The 27,395-nt window shown below is 36.0% G+C and overlaps 2 protein-coding genes across 2 annotated transcripts in view; one reads left to right on the top strand and one right to left on the bottom strand.

Annotated features, from left to right (window-relative positions):
* Positions 1-207: 207 nt before the first annotated feature.
* On the top strand, positions 208-9,845 carry LOC107731620 (ubiquitin carboxyl-terminal hydrolase 1-like). Its single transcript, XM_016542743.1, has 11 exons — positions 208-381; positions 765-946; positions 1,027-1,153; positions 1,360-1,458; positions 1,670-1,836; positions 3,525-4,186; positions 4,399-4,566; positions 4,667-4,772; positions 7,330-7,569; positions 7,847-7,877; positions 8,167-9,845. The coding sequence occupies exons 2-11, from the start codon at positions 777-779 to the stop codon at positions 8,959-8,961; spliced, it is 2,565 nt and encodes an 854-aa protein (XP_016398229.1). The 5' UTR covers positions 208-381; positions 765-776; the 3' UTR covers positions 8,962-9,845.
* Positions 9,846-10,194: 349 nt separating this feature from the next.
* The window catches only part of LOC107731635 (dedicator of cytokinesis protein 7-like), a 49,584-nt gene continuing 32,383 nt past the window's right edge, over positions 10,195-27,395 (bottom strand). The window contains 18 exon segments of the mRNA XM_016542775.1: positions 10,195-10,330; positions 10,960-11,127; positions 11,469-11,575; positions 11,993-12,136; positions 12,633-12,869; positions 12,971-13,060; positions 13,193-13,318; positions 18,419-18,433; positions 20,127-20,258; positions 21,445-21,588; positions 21,673-21,865; positions 22,557-22,657; positions 22,732-22,890; positions 23,718-23,870; positions 24,034-24,168; positions 24,260-24,356; positions 26,347-26,364; positions 27,168-27,264. Of these exon segments, the coding sequence (XP_016398261.1) occupies positions 10,288-10,330; positions 10,960-11,127; positions 11,469-11,575; positions 11,993-12,136; positions 12,633-12,869; positions 12,971-13,060; positions 13,193-13,318; positions 18,419-18,433; positions 20,127-20,258; positions 21,445-21,588; positions 21,673-21,865; positions 22,557-22,657; positions 22,732-22,890; positions 23,718-23,870; positions 24,034-24,168; positions 24,260-24,356; positions 26,347-26,364; positions 27,168-27,264 (2,159 nt within the window). The 3' untranslated portion in view covers positions 10,195-10,287.

Here is a 27,395-nt window from a genome sequence, read left to right as displayed (position 1 = left end):
TTCAGTCTTCTATTCTATTCACAAAACCAAACCGTAAGGCGGTTACAATCGACAATCACGTTACTGATCTCAGATCGGTTTAAAATGCCTGCAAAATTATATTTACTTTTATTCATGGTTTTGAAAAAAAAAAAACATTTTCGTAAACAAAAATACGTATTTATTATACAATTCGCGGCAGTGCTCCTTCTTTTATTTCACACAATTTATTCGACCATCTCCTTTTGTTCAGGCATTAGCGGAGGGGTCTCAGTCGTGGAAAAAGCGCCAAGTTCTACAGCTGAAGACGCGGTTGTCAAGTTTGTGTATATTCAAAACGAAACTGCGTACTAGGGATTGTATTTTGCGAAAATGTAACGCGTGCATAATAAGATTCCTTAGGTAAGACCATTAAATGTAGTGCTATTTTTTATTACGTAGCTCTGAAGTAACGTTACTCTTGCTGAAATGAACGTGCATGTTGTGTGGGCTGGGCGGCTACTCAGTTAGCCACACTGCTATATATGTGTCTTCATGCATATGAATTAAAAATGATCAAACTAAGAGTCTCGAGATCATATGACGCAAATATTTAACATCAATCGATTATATATAAATAAAAAATTGATAGCTAAAGTCATATTCTTAGCAGAAAACGCTTCTATTACTTTCTAGGGCACATCAGAGCTAAGGCTTTCCCGCGGTTCGTGGCTGATCGTGAATGTTTTGATTGAGTTTGTTTCGTTTTTTGACATTTACTTTGGTTTCTCTTTCATCTTCTGTAGTGAATAGTTAAAATGCCTGGACTGCATAGTGAAGGTGGAGTGGTGGCTGCAGTTGGCAGTCCTGTGAAGAAGAGCAAACTCTCTCTAAAGTTCTTCCAGAAGAAGGACACCAAACGAGCCCTGGACTTCTCAGAGGCCCCGGCAGAAGACAACGGCACTGCAGAACCAGAAGAGACTACTAAGTATGGAATGTTGTTATTAGGCTATTTAATACAGATTGTATTTGAAAATACCATATAAACTTTTCCTAATTGTTCTCAAGTCATGACCAGGTTGTGCCAATGCCTTGCCCTTCATCTCCTCTCACTTGTGAGAAGCGTGAGAGCCTTGTCCCCTTCGTTGGGCTTAATAATTTGGGGAACACTTGCTATCTGAACAGCATCCTTCAGGTATACTGTTCAGCTTACCCACTAATCATGTATTATTCATGACACTCAGGCAGGACACCACAGGTGAATAGGTTGAAATTTTAGCTACTATAAAAATCATAATGATTTAATCACAGTATCTATATATATATGTGTGTATATATAATTACATTACAGTAGTTTGGATCCCACTCATCAAAACGTTTTACCCTTCTTTCAAATTTTAGGTGTTATATTACTGTCCTGGTTTTAAAGAGGCCATCGAATCGTTGTGTCAGTTGGCTAAGCTGAAAGACAAACAGCGAGAAGATGGTGCCAAAAATGAGGTTGGTAAATTTCATCTTTTAAAAAGCGTTTTCCTTTGCCTTGATTATGCTCATAACTATATATCAGTACTAATAGCTTCAATTTAGGAAAAAAGTAATTCTAAAATTTAGCTTCTAATTGAATAAATGTAGAGAATAGTTTGTCATGTTAAAATTGTTGCCTTTACTATAATTGAATGCGTTAAACATGGCATGTTTTTGTTATCATCAGGGGGACACTGGTGAGAACACCCTACCTGTTTCCATGGAGCTGCTGGGTAGTTTCCACAGCCTCATCTCTTCTGTGGAACAGTTGCAATCCAGCTTTCTGCTTAACCCAGAAAAATACAGCAACGAAGAGCTTGCCACACCACCTCGCAAGCTGCTTAACACGCTCAGGTAATGCAGTGGGCCAGAGCATCATTCAGCAACATTGAAAAGACATTTAAACCTCTGAGTTTTTCTCACTGTTGCCTTGGCTTTAATGAGTTTCCAAACAAACCTGTTTGATTTCTCCATTGCAGGCAGCTTAATCCAATGTATGAGGGTTACTTGCAGCATGATGCACAGGAGGTGCTGCAGTGCATCCTTGCTAACATCCAGGAGGCCTGTGACAATGTTAAAAAAGAGCAAACAGACAACCAGAAGGACAGCACAATGAGCAATGGAATGGGGGAGTCTAACCATGAGGATGATGGTAGCTCTGATGGCCAGTTGAGTGGAAAGAGGAAGAGCGACACAGAAGCAGGCAATGCTAAGAAAAAGCCAAAATCTCAAAGCAAACCAAAGAAAAATGAGGAAAACATGCATATGACTCGCTCAAAACGAAAGTCCTCCAGCGACATAACCACAGAGAGTTCTGACCAGAGGAATGGAACTGAGGAGCAAGAGGAAAAAAAGGAAGAGAATGACAGAAGGAGCACTACAGAGGAGGAGGAGAAGAATGACAGTCCCCCAAAAGAGATGGGCAAGAGGACAAGGAGAGGGAAGCTGGGCTGGTTGAAGCCATCTGGGAAGCAGCCTAGCATCTTCTCAAAGTTCCGCAGCATGGGACGAATTACTTCACATGTAGGAGGGAGAGGGGAGACCAAGGAGAAATCAGATTGTAGCGTCCAAGAGAAGCAGGAGAAAGATACCTCAGAGAATGAGAGTAGAACTCAAGAAGTTAAACCGAGTCTGGAAAAGAATAAAGGTAAATATTGTACACAAAATTGTGACCAAATCTCCAGCCATTTATTATTATTTTAATAATGCAGATATTCTACAATTAAACGATTGCAAATAAATATACTATATTATTTTACATAATATTTGAACATAAGATGTGTACTATTAACTGGCCAAACTGATCATATATGTATATATTGCAACTGAGATTGTAAATTATGGGAAATGGGGAAAATAAACAATAAAAAAAAATATATATAGTAAGAGGTATAAACTGAGAAATTATAACTTTTCAATTTTTTTTGAAGAGCTGCACGATAAATCGCATGTGATATTTAACGTGCATCTTGTCAGTAAAGCCGTTCTGTAATCAGCGGTAAATCTCCATCACGTGCGGGCTTTCACATGGAGCAGCATTAACTACACAGAGCCGTTGTTCACTGACAAGCTGCACAAAATATGATCGTGGTTTTGCGCAGCTTGTCAGTGAAGAACTGCTCTGTGTAGTAAATGCTTCTCCATGTGAAAGCCCGCACGTGATGGAGATTTACCGCTGATTACAGAACGGCTTTACTGACAAGATGCGCGTTAAATATCGCATGCGATTTATCATGCAGCCCTAGCTGCAATGAAACATCTATCTTTTATTTATTGATTTATTTTTTTTATTATTTTTAAATAACTTTATTTTTTTATTATTTATCATGGCCACGAACTGAGAATTTGTTCCCACAACCTAATTCATTCCCTCAGTTTAGTATATTGCAGCCACATGGATTTAAATTCTTTATATATATATATATATATATATATATTCCCCCATGTCATGTGCAGGGCTCTGTAAATTTAGGATCAATAACTTCTATAACAAGAATTTGCCTGTATTTTCCAAACAAACCTGTTTGATCTCTCCATTGCAGGCAGCTTAATCCAATGTATGAGGGTTACTTGCAGCATGATGCACAGGAGGTGCTGCAGTGCATCCTTGCTAACATCCAGGAGGCCTGTGACAATATCAAAAAAGAGCAAACAGACAACCAGAAGGACAGCACAATAAGTAATGGAATGGGGGAGTCCACCCACGAGGATGATGGGAGCTCCGATGGCCAGTTGAGCGGAAAGAGAAAGAGTGACACGGAAGCAGGCAATGCTAAGAAAAAGCCAAAATCTCAAAGCAAATCAAAGAAAAATGAGGAAAATGTGCCTATGCCCCGCTCAAAACGAAAGTCCTCCAGTGACATAACCACAGAGAGTTCTGACCAGAGGAATGGAACAGAGGAGCAAGAAAAAGAGCAAGAGAAGGACAGAGGGAGCACCACAGAGGAGGAGAAGAATGACAGTACCCCAAAAGAGGTGGGCAAGAGGACACGGAGGGGGAAGCTGGGCTGGTTGAAGCCATCTGGGAAGCAGCCTAGCATCTTCTCGAAGTTCCGCAGCATGGGGCGAATTACTTCACATGTGGGAGGGAGAGGAGAGACCAAGGAGAAATCAGATTGTAGTGTCCAAGAGAAGCAGGAGAAGGATACCTCTGAGAATGAGAGCAGAACTCAAGAAGTTAAACAGAGTCTGGGAAAGAATAAAGGTAAATATCTTACACAAAATTGTGATCAAATCCTCTCCTCTAGCGAGTTTTTTTTTTTTTTTAAGTAATGCAGATATTATACAATTAAATGATATTTACATATCATTTTTATATATATATATATATATTTCCTCCATGTCATGTGTGGGGCTCTGTAAATTTGTGATCAATAACTTGTATAACTAAAGAATTTGTCAATGTTGTGTAATTAGAGCAATCAGGCCTGGATGTGCTGAAGTGGATGTTCCAGGGTCAGCTGGTGCTGCGGACACGCTGCCTGGAATGTGAGTGTTTCACAGAGCGGAGAGAGGACTTTCAAGACATCAGCGTACCTGTGCAAGAGAAGGACAGCAGCTCCTCTGACTCTGACAATTCTCAGAGTGAGTACATTGACAGTGTTGAATCCATCTCTGTTTGTGACTGTCAGTCAACACTTTCGGATGCTGGTTAGATTATTTTATAACTATCCTCCTTTTTCAGTTTCTCCAGATCCCAAACCTGAGCTGAAAACTCTAAAGTGGGCCATATCTCAATTTGCATCTGTGGAGCGGATTATGGGTGAAGATAAATATTTCTGTGAGACCTGACGTCACGAACACTACGTCCATGTTTTTATACAGTCTATGGTATATATATAAGTTCTGGGCAACGATTAAAATTTTTAATCGGGATTAATCGCATTATGCACAAAATTCAATGAATTCAAATGTAATGTATTGCGCACTTTTTCATTTAAAAGTACTGCTATATGAGCAAAAGTGCAATAACATTTGGTTTGCAAACACTAAACAAAAAATGTTTTTTTTTTTTTTTACAGCAGTATTCCTTTTACAGAGTAGCAGTTAAAATATTTCTTGTAAATTTCAACTTAAACATTAATGTAATCAAATTAAATATAAAACCAAACTATTTGCCACTGCCAGGGCATTAACTTTTTTTATAGAAAATATTTTATAGTTTGTTATAGAAAAACAAGTTATGCTCAGAGTCCAGAGCCTCGATCATAACATTATAACAGGCACCTTCCGAGTAGAGACCTGCACTATCGCGGAACCTAACGCAGCGGAGACAACACTTGATGGGCGAGAGCGGGTGTGGGCGGGATGCGGGACTCACACTAGGTAATCTTAACCGTGCCCAAGCGCGCCCGGTTCGTTTGACTAGTGATCGCTCCGTGCCGTGCACGGTTCGTTTAGCCATCCCTGGCTCAGTTGGAAGAGGTGGGCCAGATCACGGTTCAGTTGGGCTTGGGCGCAGCACGCATGCAGTTCGAGCGCTAACCGTGCCGGAGTGCAGAACTTCGGATACGTGCAGCATGATTGCGCGTATATATTGTGAGGGCCGTGTGTTACAGCGTTCCAAACTACTCAAAATAATAAACCACAATTTAGTTAACAATACGATGCACTCCACTGTGCTGTCTTCACGTGCTATCGGAAAGGGGGTCTGAATACTTTCCGTACCCACTGTATATATATATATATATACATATATACACTGCTGCTTGAAAGTTTGTGAACCCCTTGCAGAATCTGTGAAAATGTGAGTCATTTTAACAAAATAATAGAGATCATACAAAATGTATGTTATTTTTGATTTAGTACTGTCCTGAGTAAGATATTTTACATACAAGATGTTTACATATACACCACAAGACAAAAAAATTGCTGAAATTATTCAAATAACTCCATTCAAAAGTTTGGGAACCCTTGGTTCTTAATATGGTGTGTGGTTACCTGAATGATCCACGACTGTCTTTTGTTTTGTGATGTGTTACAGCGTTCCAAACTACTCAAAATAATCAACCACAATTTAGTTAACAATACGATGCACTCCACTGTGCTGTCTTCACGTGCTATCGGAAACTTATGAAGTCGTGATTACGAGCACGTTGCATTCTTTTCTGTTAAAAACAGTGAACAGTGGTTTGTTAATGTTGATTCTTAGCCTAAATAATTTTATCTGGAGCGTTCATGTGAGCGCTGCTGCAGTCAGGCCCACCCCAAGTGCTCTCATTGGTTGTGACGCGTGATGACACTCATCCCAATCCAGTATTGATCAACATCCCACCCTCCTGTAACCCATGGTTTGTCTGTGTATTCAGAGCCAGTGAGCAACGGACTTCAAAATAATAATAATAAAAAAGAACTGTGTTAATGCGCGATAAAATAATTGTTGGAATTAATCAATGCGTTAACTTGCAGATCCATCTTTTCACACTGAGGACAATTGAGGGACTCAAACGCAACTATTAAAAAAGGTTCATTCACTGATGCTCCAGAAGAAAACATGATATACACAGTACACACATTATGTAAACAAGAACTTTATTTATTTTGGATATGATTGTTTGACAGCACATATATATATATATATATATATAGTGTGTGTAATAAACACTTGTCAATATTAAAATTACGAAAAATTGGTTTGAATGCATGGTTCAATGACTCACTCATAAGTAATTACTGGATGAATTAGCGTTTTTGAACGAATCTCTTCAATGAACAATTCAATGACAAATAAATTTTTTAACAGTCACTTGTCGCCACCTAGTGGCAAACCAATGTAATCGACACAAACGTTGCTTTCAAAAGGTGATTTGCTAGATTTTGATCGCCATCATAGACATCAATGTTTATATCCGAACTATAAACTTTCATCTCATTATTTCTGTGATAATATGAATGATTGTAAGACAGAAATAATACTTTGTGATTGAAAAGACTGTTTGTGAAGCCGTTTCTTACCTAAACATGCATGCTCTCTGTGTCAGTGGCAGCACGAACGCAGATTTGAATTTTCCGGTAAGACTTTTTCAAAGATTTAATAGACGAATCATCCTTTAGAAATGAGATCGCTTGGGTGTTTGAATTGAGATCGCAATCTTTTAACGATTAATCGTGCAGCTCTACTTAGTTCCTATCTTTCAACTATGGAAGCCCTGAAGGGCACAGTGAATTGCCCACGAGTCTGTTTCCATTGTTTATTACAGCAGAAAAAAATACAGGAAACATTAAGACTCTGAGAAATAAGGGTAAAAATGTTTAGGATTTAGCAACTTGAGACAAAATATTTTATTCAGTCTTGTTGAAGTTGCCAATGTGCATTAAGAAGTTAGTACAATCTTCCTCAATCTTTAGGATGGATCCTTATGCTGGCCTTTCCAAGGTGAATACTCCTCTGCAGACCCCTCTCAAGCTTTCCCTGCATGAGTGGTGCACTCAGCCTGATTCTCCGGACCAGAGCCATCACTACGAGCTCTTCGCCGTGGTCATGCACAGCGGAGTAACCATCAGCAGCGGTCACTACACCACTTGCATCCGCATGATGGATCTCCATCGCACCACTCTCAGGCTTCAGTCTCAGAATGACCTACGACTGTTTTTTTGTTTTGTGATGGTTGTTCATGAGTCCCTTGTTTGTTCTGAACAGTTCAACTGAGCACTGTTCTTCAGAAAAGTCCTCCATATCCTGCAGATTCTTCCGTTTTCCAGCATCTTTTGAACCCTTTCCAGCAGTGACTGTTTGAGATCCATCTTTTCACACTGATATTTCTGTGATAATATGAATGATTGTAAGACAGAAATAATACTTTGTGATTGAAAAGACTGTTTGTGAAGCCGTTTCTTACCTAAACATGCATGCTCTCTGTGTCAGTGGCAGCACGAACGCAGATTTGAATTTTCCGGTAAGACTTTTTCAAAGATTTAATAGACGAATCATCCTTTAGAAATGAGATCGCTTGGGTGTTTGAATTGAGATCGCAATCTTTTAACGATTAATCGTGCAGCTCTACTTAGTTCCTATCTTTCAACTATGGAAGCCCTGAAGGGCACAGTGAATTGCCCACGAGTCTGTTTCCATTGTTTATTACAGCAGAAAAAAATACAGGAAACATTAAGACTCTGAGAAATAAGGGTAAAAATGTTTAGGATTTAGCAACTTGAGACAAAATATTTTATTCAGTCTTGTTGAAGTTGCCAATGTGCATTAAGAAGTTAGTACAATCTTCCTCAATCTTTAGGATGGATCCTTATGCTGGCCTTTCCAAGGTGAATACTCCTCTGCAGACCCCTCTCAAGCTTTCCCTGCATGAGTGGTGCACTCAGCCTGATTCTCCGGACCAGAGCCATCACTACGAGCTCTTCGCCGTGGTCATGCACAGCGGAGTAACCATCAGCAGCGGTCACTACACCACTTGCATCCGCATGATGGATCTCCATCGCACCACTCTCAGGCTTCAGTCTCAGAATGACGATCAAGACCGAGACCGAGAGGAAGACACGAAACAGAAGAAAGAGGAGGTACCTCAAACAGAGTACGATGACGGTGAGGTGTCTTTCAGCTTGCCTGGCAGGGGGCAAAATGTGGCCAGAGTCAGCATGTCCAGCAAATCAGGAAGCAAGAGGTCCTCCGAGGGTGTTGGGCTTTTAGGAGGACAGAGAAGCGTCACCAGTTATGAGCTCAGCAACAGCAATCAAACCAATCCAGAGAAGGCTTCCGGCTCGGCCAGTCATGCCACCGGTTCTTTGCTTCATAACACAGTGAAGAAAGAGACCGAGGAAGAGGGAGTTGATGCTATGGGCGACGGGACCCAGGTGAGTTTTGACCTCGCTCTGCGGAACCTTTTGGACTTTGAGGGAAAGTGGATGCTGTTTGATGACTCCGAAGTGAGACTCTTTGAAGAAGAGGACTTCCTCAGAGCCTGTTCCCCCGAGACATGCTCCACCTCTACACCTTACCTGCTCTTCTACAAGAGAGTCTCTCAGTAAAAACAGCCGAAGGGACTCGGTTACGAAGTTTTACTGGTAAGACGTGGACTATGAAAGTACGTTTGCAGGCAACTGAAAAAGCAAGTCAGGATGTGTTAATAGTCGATATGTATGTTTGTGTAACAAGTGTCAGTGAAAAGCCGATGTGAATCTTTCAAGGCCATGACATTTGTTGCCACTTTTTTGTTTTACTGTTTTTGTACTTTATCTTCTTGTTCAGTGAGTCCATGTCATCTGCTTTTCAGTGACCCTCATGCAAACGCACCTTGGCACTTATTGCAGCAGTGCATGTGACAGTTTTCCTATACTTTCCAGCATTCCATAGAAGCTCTAATGAATAGCACAAAATTATTTCTTGTGCACTGAAATTTTATATATTTTTAAAAAGATTAATTCTTGCTTGTTTGGGTTTTGTCTCAAGTATGAATTCACATTTTTGATTAATAGCTTAAAAACCCAAAGTAGATTTCACATTAATCTCTTCATTTTTTGATACAAAGCACAGGCAATGTGTTTTGTTTCCCGCTGCAGACTATTTGCACAGTGAGAATCAAATTTAGGTGGGCAACCTCGAAAGTACAGAGTGTATAATTTGTCTATAAATGACCACAGGGATAAAGTGACCTATTTTTCTAGGTTTATAGTTTATCAGCCATACTTCAGTCCAGTCTAAGAAGCTTTTCTTTCCCATGTTGTGAGCAGGCCCTGCTATTACACCAAGATCTCTGAGCAATTAATAAAACAATTCACGAGAATCTCTTACATTCTGTTGTATATTTGAGGAGGCAGGGAAAATGTAATTATTTTTCTATTACCTGGTTATGTAGATTCTTATTTGCCACATTAAAATACCAACATATAAAAAATAAGTCTTTTGGTGCAGTTTCTTTAACAACACATTGGAATGGCTATTAGAGTATTTATTTAGTAAAATATTTAAAGTAAACAAAAGGTACATAAAACTACATAATGCTGAAAAAAAATTCATCACCTTTTTTGCTTTTTCTGTAAGGATTAAATAAACTCTTAAGTTGTACCGTAACTATTAAAAATGCACTGGGATGAAGTAAAAAAAAAAAATAATTTAAATAAAAAGTGCACAGAGTAATAGAATACAGGTTTTGACACATTGTATGCTAAATTCATCATCAGTTCTTGTGATCATGTAACAGGCCATTTTGTAAACTAATACAAAATTGGAATGATGTACCAAACGTCTTAACACTTAATCTCTTTTTACTTTATGGCAGAAACACTGATATTGTGAGGAGGACTGATATATACAAATAAATAAAATTGCATTTGTTCTTTTTATTTCTTCAATCTTCACACGTCTAGCTTGCGAAGGCTCATTCTGCTAAAAGAGTCTCTGAAAGAAAAACAAAAACTTTGTCATAAAAGCAGTAAAAACCAAAACTTTAATGGTCAGCAAACTATTTTAAAAATATGCTCGCCAACAACTTGACTACCTTCTCAAGCTGTCCTTTTGCTGCTTGTTAAAACGGAAAAAAGAAATTAAGTACATTTAAAACACCCACACCTTTTTGGACAATTATGGAACACATTATCCATGTGTCATCCATTATGAGTAACTAACTAATCATGCATTGCTGTTGACGAACTTCACTAAATAGACCAGGCTATGAAGGCCCATTTCCTGACTGTAGTAGGCCTCAATTCGATTTGATTCAATGATGGAATTTCTATGCATTCTGCAATATTTGCAGTACAATTTAAATAACAATTTTGCTTTCATATGAAACAAACTGAGCAACTGTTGTGTACTTTACAGTGAACCATTTGACTTGTATTAATAAAATATGAATGGCCCTTTGATTCAAATATTAAGGCTTGAAGGGCTTAAGGGGGAAACTCCCATTATTCATTCATTCAAATGTAGTTTGGTAAACCAAGTTGCTGCAGTAAGCTGGTTTATCGGGCGCAAGGTGACGTATACAGGACATTCTCAACAGCTTTTGACAATTTTAATTGTCTGACCTGTGTGAGTTCACCTGTAACACAGGTTTGTAGAGTTGTGGGATCTTCCTGTTAATGAGAGGCTGCAGAGCTTCTTTCAGTCTGTGGTAGTTCCTCTCCAGCTCTCTCTGATACTCTTTCTGGTCTGGACCAATCAGACTCTTATTTTTGCGAAGGGCATCTTCACATCTAGGGGAGTTATTGAAGGTTGCAGGGTTAAATTAAAGTCTCTCGAAGGGAAGTCGGTTCACCCTAAGGCCATTTCGGTAATGTTATGTGGCATTTACCATGCAGGCATTTCAAAGTTCTAATTGTATTATTACCATTTAACTGTTAAAATAACATGTCATGCAACCATACAAAAGCAGCAACATTTACATGGACTGCAAGAGTTAAATTCTTTTTGGGATAATAGTTGATCTATATACATATAGTAATACTTCATTATAAATGTGATGTAAAAAGTCATGGTTAGTAGTTGGACTACTGGAGTCCATGTTAATGTAGTGTGAGAGCATCTGGAATCAAACCTCTTGGTGAAGTCTTTGAAGCACAGTCGCAGTTTATTATGGTGCCTGTAGAGTTTAGGATCACTTGGGATCTCAGACAGAAATACCTGGGCCACCTCAAGAGGGCCCTATAGAGAAATACAATACATACATAGGTTAGAATCATTCAAATGATTTACTCATTTCACCAATGACACAAAAATGTTTGTATATATATTAATATACAAACATTTATGTGTGCGTGTGTGTCTGTATTAGGGTGTGCGATATATATCGTCTGCGATATCGTAATTGTTGTTTTAACGATATATATATATATATATATGTTTTTTTGTTTTTTTTCTGCCCCAAGTATTTAAGTAACTACATTTGTTAAATAATGGGAACTACTACATGGCAATTAAATATATTACACATTCTGGAGGCTGAATTTCCAGTTGTTATATGTACCGTTGCTGTGTCATCAAGTTGCTCAAATTAATCCAGAAGATAACTATCAGTGATATTGCATTTGTATTATTAAGTGAATAGGCTCAACTAGTCACCTGGTTAACAGTGGTGCCAACAGACCCCTGCAGAACCATCTGTAACATTTTAGCATCAGATGGGTCTTGATGAGTGGCAAAAGCCAGCTCCTGTGTCTTCTTCTGCATGTCCTCAATGGCTACTTCAATAGGCGTGGAAATTATCTGAAAGGCAAATAGTCATATATCAATATCTTCCCTTAACCTTACGAAAACACTGGCATTCAGTGTTATTGTTAACTAAAACCAAAACTATTAATAAATGTTTTGTTAACTGGAAGCTGAAATCAAATAATATATATTTGCTGAAGTATTGATATATTATATATTTATATAACTTAAATTACTAATTACTAAAATTGAAATAAAAAATAAAGCTAAATAGAAATATAAAAAATAAATAAAATAAAAATGACAAAAGCACATAAAATTACTACAACTTTAAAAAGAAAACTAAAAAAAATAATGCAAATTGTTAAAAAAAATACTATAATTAATACTAAAATGACACTGGGCATTACTATGGTATACCATGGTATTAAATTAACAAGTACTACACTCATATTCCATTAGCTATTTAAATGATCTTGATACTTTTGATGTAATTTTCATCTAGCATGAAAAACTATACAAGCTTTCACAATGCATGTTTGTGAGTTACCTCCTCTTTATGGATGATGTTGATGCGGGTCTTGATGTAGGGGAAAGCGTGGGAGGTAGTGAGAATGGTCTTTCGTTTAAACTGTTCGTGCAGGTCACCGTGAGCTCTTCCGTCGAGTGTGAACGGCGTGCAGTAGACGAAGCGGCGCAGGTTGTAGTTCTTATCGAAGTACGTGATGCGGTCCTTCATTTCATAAGTGTCAAAATATGGTTCAACGTACGTGATCTGAATGAAGGCCTGTATTGGAAAGTGATGTTATTCTCAATGCAACGTATTGTCGTTTATTATTTTTAAAACTGAGCACAAATTTTGCACCATAATGTGGTATTTCAATGCACCTTATTTGGGTCCAATTTACACTTGTCAACTGGATTGGAATCTTTAATAACTTCCACTTGGTCCTCACCAAACCTTTCACCATAGAAACTCTGGAATTAAGACAAAAATTAACTAATTAAGAAAGGTTATGTATGTGTATTACAAAAACAAAACAAAAAAAAAAAACTTTCAAATTGCTTATCTAATAAAACGTGAAACAGAAAATGCAAATGGTTTTGTACCTCAAGCCGATGTGAGATTTCTGCCAGCTTGGTGATGGCTGGCTCTTTGTAGACAAACTCCTGCTCATCCAAGTCACCCAATTTAGAACCATAAAATCCAACTCTGAAATAAGTGCCAAACATCCGCTTTCCATCCTGAAACAAACAAATGTGTTAATTACTAATGTGCTGTTAATTAAAGCTGCCATTTAAAAACACCAGATAACACGGAAACATAAATCCTGTTGGTACTCATTTGACATATGTCATGGGTTTACACTTTAAAACAGTTACTCATAAAGAAAGGTAAAGTGCAATGAGGCAAACACAACATTTTCTCATGGCAGCAAGTTATCAAGTGACAGCAGCAATGTAAACATTGTCTGGTACATGTTTACATAAATAACCTGCATTCAACACTGGCAATAGTGATGCAATTATATAACGGTGAAATACAGCAAAATACAGCCACTACTAATACAGTATCATTATTATAGTAGTAACATCTACCATTTGAGGATATCTGACACAACCTCTAAAAAAGAGGAGCAAAAACTTTGATTTCATTTATTATTATTATTATTCCAAATTTCTATATAGTTTCTCGATGTTACACTACCATTCAAAAGTCTGGGGTCAGTAAGTTTTTCTTTGAAAGAAATTAATACTTAAGAAAATAATAATAAATGTTGTTCTTGTAAAAAAATTCAACAAACATTAAGCATTTTAACTGTTTTCAACATTGATTTGATACTAATAAGAAATGTTTCTTGAGCAGCAAATCAGCATATTAAAATGATTTTTGAAAGACCATGTGACACTGAAGAACTAGAGTAGTGGCTGTTGAAAGTAACAAAGTATATTTTAAAGGGGTCCTATTATGCTCTTTTACAAAGTCTTGATGTTGTTTTGGGGGTGTACTAGAACAGGCTCTCATACTAGGTTGTTTGAAAAACATTATTTTTCACATATTTTACATTATTACAACACCTCTCTCCCCAGTCTGGCAAGAACAACTCGTATAGCCGTTCAAAATGGGTGTAAACAAATTATCAATAAGCCTAAATGAAAAACTAGTTAAATAGAGCATTCGAGTTAAGTAAGCATATTTAAATGAGTCAAAACATTGTATAAATAAATAGTAAGGAATAAAAGATGCATAAAACTCTGAATGATGGACATTCCAGTTCTGCAGAAATGTGTTGGGTTTTCTGCTTGTGATTTTCAGATTGTGTGGGCCTGGATACCAGGTGTCTGAGATGGTTCAGCCCCTCTCTGGTTCATTGCGAATGTTTTTTTCGGTCATAAAAGTCATGGAAATAAACCCTCGGACTATGAACTTACCACAAGACACAATAATTAAAGTGGGAAGAGGAGGGGTCAGCAACCAGGGAAATAAAAAAGGAGAGAACAGAACATTTTAATCAGGAAACCAGGAAACTCTTTGAAAGACTAAATATGCGTTGTAGTCCAAACGAGTCGTTCGTTGTAGTTTTTGAAAAGTGATTTCTGTTAAATAAAATATCTCCTTTTGAAGTGGACTTTGAGCTTTGTAACTTTGCAGATCTTTTTTATGCTCAAACAGCAACATTACAGACTAACTAAAGTTGAAAACATGAAAAAGCATAATAGGACTTTTAAAGGGGTCCTGACATGAGAAATCAAATTTGCCTTGATCTTTTGGCATATAAGAGGCCTTTGTACTATTAAAACATCCTGCAAGTTTCATAGCTTAAAATGTCCTCCTTATTATAAACAAAGCATTTATTTAATCAAGCTCCAAAAACGGCTCGTTTTGGATCTGAGATGCAAGACAAACATTTGCATAAACACTGCTTCCAGAGCAAGGCGTTGACGAATAGTCATCTTCTCATCATAGACCCCGCCTACTGGCGTTCAGTTGCTTTAACGGCTTGACACTTGATCACGCTGAATGCGAGTATCGCGATGCGTCAGAAGCAAATAGAAATTACAATCACTGCCGCTTATCTTGTCTACACTGGATATGGATACAGTATACAGAAGCGCGTTTGCTTTCTGACACGGTCCACATGTTTGAGTCTGTTGTCAGTAGGACAAATGGAGTGAAAGAACGTTCGCTTTAACGCATTTGGTTTAAACAGCTTCTTCGCGTCTTTGTACAGATATCAGAAGGATCCTAGCGTAACGAACAATTGGATAGTTTATTTTTAATGGCATCCCGGATCGTGTCTGAGGATTTTATTTTGTAAACGAGGCACGGTGTGATGGAGAGTTCACAAAGAAACATTTGATGAAGCGGAACTGGATCAGACTGCAGCTGCATCACAAACCGTAAGTAAATGATTTCATGATGCTTTGTCTGGAAATGACTGTATTTTTTTTTTTTGGATGATGATGATGTCAAAACACTCACATTGTGTTGCGTTGATACTGTTTCCTATGCAATGACTTTAGCCAATCATAACAGTGCCTGATTCCAGACCAGCCTTAAAGGACCCGCCTCTTAAAACAAGTCATTTTAGAGAGAGGGTCCGAATGAGGGTTTAAAATAAAAATTATCCCACGTTTTTTTTTTTGTGAAAATTTTTTTTTTATTAACATTATAAGTAAACCTTAAGGAACATATTAAAATAAAAAATCCATGTCATGACCCCATTAAAATAGAAAATGGTCATCTTAAATTGTAATAATTAAGTTGCAATTTCACAATATTACTGTTTTTTTTTTTTTTTAACTGTATTTTTGATTGATTAAATGCAGGCTTTCTGAGCTTATTTCAAAACCATAACTTTTTATAATGGTATATATTAGCATTATTAGCCATTAAAAAAAAAAAGAAGAAGAAAGTGAGCATCTCCACATAAGACACAAAATCTGAATATAGTTTGAGTTTGAGCCAAGCTTGAGGACAGTGGTGCAAGAAGTGGGAAATTTCTCTGTAAACTGTATTAGCATAAGATGACATAACAGGAAGAAGACCAGAGGCAACCTGATGTCCTTAAAGAGTAAGTTAACAACTGTATTCCAAATAAGAGACAAAGAACGGAACATAAGTAGCAAGCTCCTCGTGAGAAAGTAAACGTGCTGCTGAAGCCTAATACAGAACGTCAAACTGAAACACTTATGTCAATAGAAATAGGATGTCAGATAGAATTAGTATGTGCTGGAGTAACAGGGTAGGCCATAGAAGCACAGTAAGGAAAAAGAGTGGTGGGTATATATGTACAGAGCCGGGAACATGTCTGAGTGCACAGGAAGTGAAGTATTAATCAGATGCAGATAAAGGCTGAACCAAAGCAGACCAACCATACAGCCCAAATTTAGATAACGAGATGAAATATTTTCCATAATAATTACCTTAATTTATGCCATAGGTCAGCAACCAGGGAAATAAAAAAGGAGAGAACAGAACATTTTAATCAGGAAACCAGGAAACTCTTTGAAAGACTAACAAAACACGTACACACAAAACAAACAAACAGCAATACTACCATGAATCAATACTTAAAGAAAAAAACACGCAAACACAAAAGACTAAAACTCAAAAATAAGCATGCAATGAAGCAGCAGCAGGCAGAGAAAAGTGCATTAAGGGTCTTTATTAAACGGACAGTTGAGAGACGGTGTAATGCATTCCTGGTGTAATGCTGCAATAAGTGTCAAATTATGAAGGTTTTGTTGAGTCGTTGCCATGCAATAAATCAAAGTGAGATTAATACTAGTATACAAACAAATTGGTGTAAATGAGAACTCAGGGGTCGATTTAGTTTGCAATGAAATAAAAAACTCCTATAAAGAGAAGGTCAGTTGGACATCACTTTGAATGTAAATGTTTTGAAACGATGCTCACCATGATATCCCTTTAGAGGAAAAACAAGCATAATTTATGAAAAATAAATAAAATAATTCTGCATAGTCTCCAAAAAAGCATCTAGCCCTTATTCAATCTTCAGCTGATTTTGTAAATAGATACCAAAATTAATAATTCTGTCATTGGTTACTCACACTCCTGTAATTCCAAACCTCTATGATGTTCTTTCTTCTGTGGAACACCAAAAATTAATATTTGAAGACTATCCTAGTTGCTATTTTATTTTTATTTTTATTTTTTTAGATAAAGCCCAATAGTACTCTACTTTTTCAGCAACGTTGGCTCCGGAAGTATTTTCACATTCATTTTTTTCCCATAGTGATTTAATAGTGATTACCAGCTGCGAGGTGAAAATTTCACATTTTAATTTGAAGTTAAAAAAAAAAAAGGAAAAAAGTGGCAATTGGACAAAACGACAAAGGTACAAGTTTGTGTACTTACGAAGAAAAGAACTGACTCTTATGTCATTCGCACTGCTTCGTGTTTTTTTTTTTTTTTAATTCAGCTGTTAAAAAAAATGTTGAAATAGTGTGAACTAATGACTTTAACAAAAGCATATGCCATCCATTAGCAACCTCTGAGCTCACAGTAAGTTATCATTAAAAATCAATTCTCCTATGGAGACAATCACTGGGACTATACTTCCAGAACATGACTGTTGCACTCTATAATGAAAATAAATGAGGACCATTGCTGTCAAGCTGTCAAAAAACAAAACAAGAAAAAGTGTAATAAAAGTGATAAGTGTCAAACTGTTATTATTTTGAGGCTGATCTTTGCAATGACTTGATCCAGTTCACAATGTCCATGACTTGTTTACGAATCTGACTCATTCATTTTTCAAGCTAAACTGACTCAATGATCCAGTCATATATATTTAAAATATTTTCTTATATGTTCCATAGAACAAAGAAAGTCCTACACATTTGGAACGACATGAGGGTGAGTAAAAGATGTTTAGACTTTCATTTTTGGTTATCCACATGTCTCACATAAATCGAACCCTGTGCTTTTGAGACATGATAAGAAGACAAAGATGGCAGTACTGATGAAACGGAGTGAGAGAAACGGATGAGGGAGTGAAATGACGCATTCATGAATAAATCTGTCATTAGTGTCACAGTGGCTCCCATGCATGGCCTGTCAAAAATGACAATGTTAACATTGTTTTTCCTCAAGAAAGAGAAGGGAGAGAGAGGAAGATGAGAAGAGGAAGAGGGATGCTGCTGCCCACACACCACTGACAGCAGTCCCACAGAAAGAGGGATGGACAAAGAAACGAAAACGTCCATAAAAAGGTTAATGGGTCAAATTCACAGCAAAGAGAGTCATGATAAATGCCCACAGCTTGCACGTATATGGGCCAAGCATTAACCATGAAGTTTAGCACCTACCTCCCAGCCTGTGCTCTGTATAACAGAGAGAATACAGCACAAATCAACATACACAGGTCACAATCACCCCTTCACTGACTGCAAAGCATTATGGGAAACACTTGTTTCTGAAAATCCATACACTGCTGTTTAAAAGTTTGGGGGCAGTAAGATTTTTTTAAATGAATGAATTTAAATTTTTGATTTTTTAAAATTTTCTATTCAATTTCTGGAAAATAAATAAACACTATATATATACACATGTAAATATTTTCAAAATATATACTGTATGTGTGTGTATTTATATATACATAATAAATATACACAGAAAACACACATTATGCACATAAAAACTTAAATTAAAATTAGTGTTTGACAGCACTAATATATATATATATATATATATATACACACATTTTAAAACTTTTTTATTCATTTATTTAATTTGTTTTTGATTTGAGCACCAAATCAGCATAGTGTAATGATTTCTGAAGAATCAATGTCGCATTTAAAACTGGAGTAATGCCATCATGGGAATAAAATTACTTTTTAAAATGTATTAAAATAGAAAGTTCCTTTAAATTGTAATAATATTTCACAACTTCTCTTTTTTTTTTTTTTTAACAGTATTTTTGATCAAATAAATGCAGCCTTGGTGAACATAAGACACTTTCAAAAACATAAAAAAAAAAAATGAAAAAAATCTTACTGACTCCAAACTTGTGAACTCTAGTGTATTTGTTAGACTGTCACTGTACTCTCCATGCAAGACTCCTCATCCCTGTATATACTGCATGCAATAATATATCTATATATGACAATTTTGAAAAGAAAAGAAAAATTACACGTGTTTGCTTGTTGCATGATGCTAAGGTGATCTGGGTTGTTGCCAGGAAGTTTCTATACAGTTGCTAAGGTGTTTGTTGCATTGTGGTTGTGGTTGCTTTCTAGCCCAGGTCAAAAGGGTCATCCTATTCTGGTCTCAAAAGTTATAACACACTTCTCCTCAACCAGTCACTCAATTTCAGGAATCAATAATATCAATAACGTTAATGCTGCAAAACTAGTTGCTCAATGCTACGCATGAGCAAGATATAAGGCCCGTTCACACCAAGGACTATAAGTATAAAGTTTTAATAATCAGTCTAATCCAAAGAGAATAGTGGAGTCCACACCACAACTAAAATGATAACGTGACAGAGGATCAATATTGTTGGAATCACTTTCATAACAATTTTTGGCTGGTTTTCTAGCTGATGAATGATAAAACATTGATAAAATGTTAATAAAACGATACTTGCATTTCTATACTAAAAAACAACTTGAGCATTTAAGCACACAATTATTATAAACAGACTGTGTGTTGGTGTAGATGCTAATATAGTTATCGTTATAGTTATAATTCTCAGTGTGAATACTATTCATAATGCCCAGAAAATCTCACTAAATAAAGCTCACATCCACAGCACCTCACTCTGATATAAGAGAGATAGACATAGTCATGCAGTCTTGATAATGCAAAGACTCTTTCACGTGTCACACATAAATCACGTTAATGTGTATACACAAGCAAAATGTTGCCAAGTTAGACTTCTGGCAGGTTGTTGCTTTGTCCTACTAGGGCAATAATACAAAGTCCTGGTGTCTTATGCAGCACGAAAAGGCTAAACAGAGCATTTATTTTAGGATCCAAAAGATTAATAACTACACCTTTAATATAAGCATTTACCTGGTGTACAATTTTGCCAAAGGCTTCCTGAAGTTTACCATGAATAGTGGCTAATTTCTTGGCATCCCTGTTGGCCTCGTGAATAGGGATGAGCACCTTGTAGACTTCGTTCACTGCTTCGTACATACCAGCCTGGAGACAAATAACGATAAGAATGGCTCATGAGCGGTATAAAACAATATGATGTAATACAGGACTACATGCGAGTTTACTGAAATTAATATTTTTATTTTGCACAATACCGTATATACTCAAGGAGTATTTAAATGAATAAATAAATAATTAAATATTGAGTGAAAATCTAAAAAAAAAAAAAAATTTAAATTATTATATTATATACTACCAAAAGGCAAATAAGCTACTAAACGCTGCTATAACAAGCTAAATATTATTATACATAGCAATCAAATAAATTGAATGAATAGTTCACCCAAAAATGACAATTTGCTAAAAATTTACTCACCCTCCAAGATGTAGAGGAGTTTGTTTCTTAATTGGAGCAAATTTGGAGAAATTTAGAATCACTTGCTAACCAATGGATCCTCTAGAGTGAATGGGTGCCATCAGAATGAGAATCCAAACAGCTGCTAAAAACATCACAATAATCCACAAGTGATCGACGCGACTCCAGTCCAGCAATTAATGTCTTGAAACGTAAAAAAAAAAAAAAGCATGTCTGTAAGAAACAAATTCATCATTAAGGCATCTTAACTTTAAACGGTTGCTTCTGGCCAAAATATGAGTCCACAATCCATAATAACGCTTCCTCCAGTGAAAAAGTCGATCCCCCGTGGTCCTTTCACATCAAAATCCACCAACATATTTGTTTGTTTAGAACTGTTCTGGACTGTTTTTACTTGTAAATGCAGTTTGATCTGTGCACATTTCTCTCTTGACAACTTTTTTTTCAGTGGAGAAAGCAATATTATGGATAGAGGACTTGTATTTTTGAAGCAACGGTTTAAAGTGTAAAAGGTCTTAACAATGAATTTGTTTAATACAAACTGATTTTCACTTCACAAGATGAATTGATGGACTGACGATTAGTCGTGTCGATTACTCATGGATTATTGTGACGTTTTTTATCAGCTGTTTGAACTCTCATTCTGACGGCACCCATTCACTGCCGAGGATCTATTGGTGAGGAAGTGATGCTAAATTTCTTCAAATCTGTTGTGACGAAGAAACAAACTCATCCACATCTTAGACAGCCTGAATTTGAGTATTTTTGGGCGAACTATGCTTTAAAACAAACAGAATGCAGCCAAGTCATAGTAATAAAGTAGAGGTCTTTTAAACCACATACTAAATAACGCACCATAGAAAAGGAGGCTGCAGCCTGTTCCAGCAACCCAACTAAGCCTGCCTCAGTGAAGTACTTCCCAGAGCAGATGCCCTCCTCGTCTGGTGACACCACGTCATCTGACACAGCCGATTCTTCCAGCACATTAGAGGAAATGTTCTGTAGTGAGAAAGATCTCATGAATATATTATAATTAAAAAGTAAATGACCGACACATTATCTGTCACAGGGTGCGGCAGGAACCTGAAAGGTGACACAGCCCACAGGCAGGTACTTGCGGTCCTCCAGCATGCTGAGGTACTCAGCCACCAGGGCGGCGCTGTGTACCAAGCATTGAGCTGCCTCTGCATGATTATTCCTCTCTGAGTGCTTCCCGGCCATATTTTGCAGCCAGGTCAGTCGTAGATCCGGGGATGTCTGGTAGCCCTTAGCAATCCTACATAACAGAAAGGACATATTTGTCTTGATAAATACAGTAAATATGACCAAAAACAAAATCCAGTAAAAATAGTAATATTGTGGAATATTTTCACAATTTGAAATAACAGTTTTCTATTGAATATGTTAAAATAAAATGTGTTCATGTGAGGCTGAATTTTCTCCATTAATCCAGCTTTCACATGATCATTCTAATATGCTAATTTGGTGCACAAGAAACATGTCTCATTATTATCAATGTTGGAAATAAGTTGTGCTGCTTAATATTTTTGTGGAAACCACAATACATTTCCTTGATGAAAAGAAAGTTCCGAAGAAAAGCATTTATTTGAAATAGAAATATTTTGTAACATTATAAAAATCTTTTATGTTATTTGTGAACAATTAATTTTTTGTGTCCTTCAATAAAGTATTAATTTCTTTAAAAAAAAAAAATACTGATGCTAAACTTTGGAATTGTAGTTTATATATATATATATATATATATAAAAAAAAAAAACAGTCACTACAAAAACAGTTGGTAGTTATTAATAAATAATATATTTTAGCATAAATAGAGTATATGTCAAATTTATGACATTTTTAATGGTCATTAATTTTACATGCTAGGTTAATTTCATGTGAGTTAATAGTGTATTGAATAATATAACAATGTGATGTGATCCATTCTGCAAATGTAAAAACAGTACCTGTACATCAGATCAATTAGCATCTCTGGATCTTCTTGATGTTCCTTCATTTTTACTGTGTCCGAAAGAATCATGTGCAGGTTAAACACCAGATCTTGAACCTGAAACCAGTCAAAATCAGTGTTTTGTGTCAGGAGTTAGCAAATAGAGGGTGGAAAAGATTTATGAGCCTCACCTGGTCAGAAAAGGTGGTTTCTCTGAGCTCTAGGTCCTCTTCTGCATACGTGAGGATGGTCTTGAGTGAACGCCGCAGAAACTCCTCATTGAAGTTCTGGGACGTACCCACCAGAGACGAAAGAGACATGGTCACCTGCATTTTCACTCGTGCAAAGTTCTACAGGAAAGAAAACAAACAAACAAATGATAAAGCTCTTCACATATAAACAGAGACTAAATACTGTTTAAAAAAATTAAAGTAAGAAACATATGGTATCAATACAATATAGTTTATACATATCTAATAATTAATTTAATATACATAACTACATATAATCTATTTATAAATAATAAATATATATGTACTCATACATAATATTTTATAAATATACACTACTGTTCAAAAATGTGGGTTCAGAAGTTTGTGTTTGGAAGAGAATTATTACTTTTTTCCAGCAGGGATGCATTCAATCTATTAAAAGTGACAATATAAACATTTATAATACTACAAAATAGTAATATTTCAAGTAAATGCTGCTCTTTTGAACTTTGTTATTGCTTTTTTTTAATGAAATAATCTTGTATAAATGGTTTTCAAAAAATATCAAGCAACACACTGTAAATTATTCATTAATTAAATTGATTAATTATTAATGAAACTGATCACCATTCTTGGTCATCTGAAGGATCATGTCTTTAGGACACTAAAGACTGGAGTAACGGCTGTTGAAATTTCTGCTTTCCCATCACAAGAATAAATTATATTTTAAAATATATTATAATACAAATCAGTTAAATTCTATTCATTCTATTAATATCACAACATTAATGCATGTTTTTTAGTGTACACCTTTGAATGGTGTTGTATTAAGTAATATAATAATACAAAATGAAATGAAAAATGCCATATTTGCTTATACGTACATGTGGTACAGAACTGAGGGGCACAAACAATCTACTGTTATTTATGCTGATTATGACAGAGTGTGTTTAAATGTTTCTCACATTTCCGATCTCAAAGTTCTGTCTCATGAGGAGGTAGAGGGAGGCGCTGGCATGGGCTCTGATGGTGCTGATGCTACTGCTACAATTCCTCAGGAGCCGCAGGCACAGGTCAGCACACTGCTCTGTCTCCTCCTCAAACAGCAGCTCTGGAAACTAAACGCACATTCAGACTTAGACACTGTCACAAGAGATCATACACCATTTCATGTAAAGAGAGCAATCACCAAGCAAAATTGCATTGATCTGCTGGAGCTAAATTGGTCAATACAAACTCAACAGAAAATTCTGCTCTTTGACCTGATCAGCGTTCACTCACCTTTGACACGAGAGCTCTCTGTGTAGCGAAGCAGTGTTGCAAATACAGGGCACTTTGATTACATGCCATGCTGTGTAGCAGGACTTTCAGAACCCCTCCCAGAATGCTTTCTTTGGACTCCGTCACTGATACGGTCTACATGGCACATAGAGGAACCATCATAGTTATAATAAATGTCTTCTGTGTTAAAATATTGAGAGTTATTGATAGCAGTTGAGATCATTACCTGAACTATTATTTCTAGTGTATCCAATATGATGAGATTAGCTTCAGTTGCCAAGTTGCCATCAATAATTGCTTCATGCTCCAGCTCAGCCCTGGTCCTGACAAACAATGGGGTAATGAATGTTTAGAATGGTGCAATATGGCAGGTAAAACAGCAAGCGGATCCTTGAATGCCACAGCAATCTCCACACAAGCATTCAAGTGAGTGTATACAGAAGAAGGGTGACCTCTGCATACAGACCAAATATTTTGATCCATTTCTGCATAGTTTAGTAAGTTGTTGTCCTAGCCTTTGTTGTAAAATATGTATAATGTTAACCCAAACTTTGACTTACATAGACCTAATATTAATGCTTTGAAAATAAATAAATAAACAATAAATGAGCTCTAATCTATATAATTACAGACTTTGATTTTACTTATATGGACTTAATGTTTACACTGTTATTATTATTATTATTAATAATAATAATAATAAATGCACTAAACATTTACAAATAAACAAACAAGTACTAATCTGTAAAGTACAGACCAGATTTTTTTTTACCTATGGACTTAAACTTAATATTTTATTGTAATAATAATAATAATAATACATGTTTAAATATTAAAACCAAATATTTAATTAAAAATATATAAATAAATATTATAAAAACATATTTTTTTATCTATAAATACATTTTAGTTTTAATCTGTAAAATAAATACTTGAACTTTCACTTACATAGACTTAATCTTTAAAAACATTAAATAAAATAATAATGAAATATTTAATGCACTGAATATTTAAATATTTTTAAAAAATTTAAGTTCTATAACCTAATCTTGATAGGTCTGAGTTAGGCTTAATAATTTTAAAGATGTTTAACGATTCACATGAACTGTAGATGTGCAAGCATATCCTAGTGAGCTTACAAACCTAACTAAGAAGGGCTCCTGGCTTCTTTTATTGTGCAGTGGAATTCTCTTAAACCTGTATGGTACATGATTCATTCAAAAAAGGCCACACACAAACAACTGTATCATAACCCTTTATAGGGCAGGAGAGAGCCATGGCCCTGTCACAGACTTGACTGATCATTGTTAGAAGCAGAGAGGGTGGTCTGTTGTTAAAAGGTTTTTGAAAATGTAGCATAATACTGTATTGTTAAACTGCAACTCTGCACCTGGAGGTTCACTGTGTACATACATTGTGCCATCCGTGATTAGGCTTTACTCATCAAGATGCTATATTTTTTACAAGCTAAATTAAACTTAAGCATTTAGTATTTACTTTTAATGCAATTTAATACTGAAAATCATTTAGCACACTGGGGCTCCAGGAGCTAGAGTAGCATTTTAAAAGGGCCCATGTTAATATGAATTCCCTATGGGTGGGCCATTGAATAGGATTTGCTCGAAAAAGAGTTGAATGTACGGAAGCACCCCCACTGCCAGACACCTGTCCTTTTGAAAAAGGGAGCCAAGTGATTACAGAAGGTTATTCAATGGCATCAAACAATAAACATTGGCAAAATGTAAAACATTTATTTATTAGATGATTTTATATTTTTATTAGATTATTTTTGTTGTATTAGGATTAGGATCATGGAGGAATAAAGGTGAGAACCACTGAACTCATGAAGGACAACTGCCACCACGTTAATTCTCCAAATTAAATCATTATTAGATACAGAATGCTCTTGGAAAAGAAGTTAAAGAGAGCAATATGACAACTATACAATATACTTCTCGTAGCTCATTAACTTGACAGTGAATATTAGGGTAACTACATTAAATTTTGAAATCATTCACTGCTAAATCTTGGACCTGAGAGGCTGGTTAAAGAGCCATGTTGCACTCTTGTTATAAACAAACTGGTTATAACAGAATCACATCATTCAAGCTGCATCCTACTCCATCTCCCCAAATAAACACACACATTGGTCTGAATCAGCTTCTGGTCAGTGGTCAGTATAACTGCATCCAGACCAACCCAAGCACCAGTAGAGGAGAGCAGAACCAAAGCACGAGGGAGAGGGGCTTTAAATTCAGGTCTGAAGCAAAGCAGGGGTCATTAAAAGCAAAACACACTTCAGATGTACAATACCTGACTGATCTCTGGCCCCTAAACACACAGCACATGAAAGAACAAGGTCAAATAAAGGGGTTATTTGAGGTCAAATGGTTAATGGTTGTCTTTTTAAAGAAGACACATAGCAGATTAATGCTGAAGTGAAAGCATTTCAAAAAACGAAAGTATAAAAAAAGTTATAGAAGTTTAAGTTTGCAGTAAAGATAATGCAGTATACAAATTTTTTTTAATTGTATATAAAATAAATACTTTATAAAAAATGTTGCACTTCAAATTGCTATAAAATCTAAGCCATATGCGTGAGCTAAACAAAGAATGTATGAACAAAGTCAATATATCTAAATATTCACAACAAACACCCTTTCAACATGAAACCAAGAAATGAGACCTACACTTTCCCTGCCTCTCCCCACAGCCTCTCAAATGTTTGTATCCCACAGGATACGTTGCCAGTTTTAGGGTTAATTTAACCATTCAGAATACACAGATAATAAAAAAAAAAAATCTTTAAGGCAGACTAATTACTAAATTAAAAGAAAACAATTAAAATAAAAAAAAATAATAAGAATAAAAAATATTTAAATTAATACCAGTTTTGCATTTTATTATTTAAAATTAATAATTATTATTACTATTTTCCTTTTCTTTTTTTTTCCACTGGAATAACTACTGACGACCACATTACAAACTTTGTGTACTTGTATCAGGCAAGTTACATAATTGAAATGGAAGCCAAAGTTCACCTACTTTAAATTTGGCTCAGGAACACACTAAACAAAAAGAAATAAAAAGAAATAAAAATAATTAATTAATTAATAAATTAAATAAAATCATACTTGTCCATCTTTTCGCTGGTCTGGCGCCAATGGGTCATGTCTTTTCTCCAGCGCAGGTTTTCTTGGCTGCCAAAAGCACTGCCTGATGGACTTCTCTCTGTGGAGGACAAAAGAAGAGAAAGGGCAACACACATCAAGTTATGTCAACCAAGTTATGTCCAACAGAATATTGTTCATATAAATATAATTTATGTATGTATGTATATATATATATATATATATATATAT

Source organism: Sinocyclocheilus rhinocerous, unplaced genomic scaffold, assembly GCF_001515625.1.
Source record: "Sinocyclocheilus rhinocerous isolate Xijiao unplaced genomic scaffold, SAMN03320098_v1.1 scaffold1180, whole genome shotgun sequence".
Classification (NCBI taxonomy): domain Eukaryota; kingdom Metazoa; phylum Chordata; class Actinopteri; order Cypriniformes; family Cyprinidae; genus Sinocyclocheilus; species Sinocyclocheilus rhinocerous.
Note: the sequence above shows the minus strand (reverse complement) of the source record. Positions and strands in the feature narration are given on the sequence as shown.

Excerpts from the sequence above, each read along its gene's own strand:
- LOC107731620 (XM_016542743.1), top strand. The coding sequence starts at position 777 with ATGCCTGGACTGCATAGTGAAGGTGGAGTGGTGGCTGCAGTTGGCAGT. Across the intron at positions 4,187-4,398 it reads GAGTCTGGGAAAGAATAAAG|AGCAATCAGGCCTGGATGTG; the intron begins GTAAATATCTTA and ends TTGTGTAATTAG. Across the intron at positions 4,567-4,666 it reads TGACTCTGACAATTCTCAGA|TTTCTCCAGATCCCAAACCT; the intron begins GTGAGTACATTG and ends CTCCTTTTTCAG.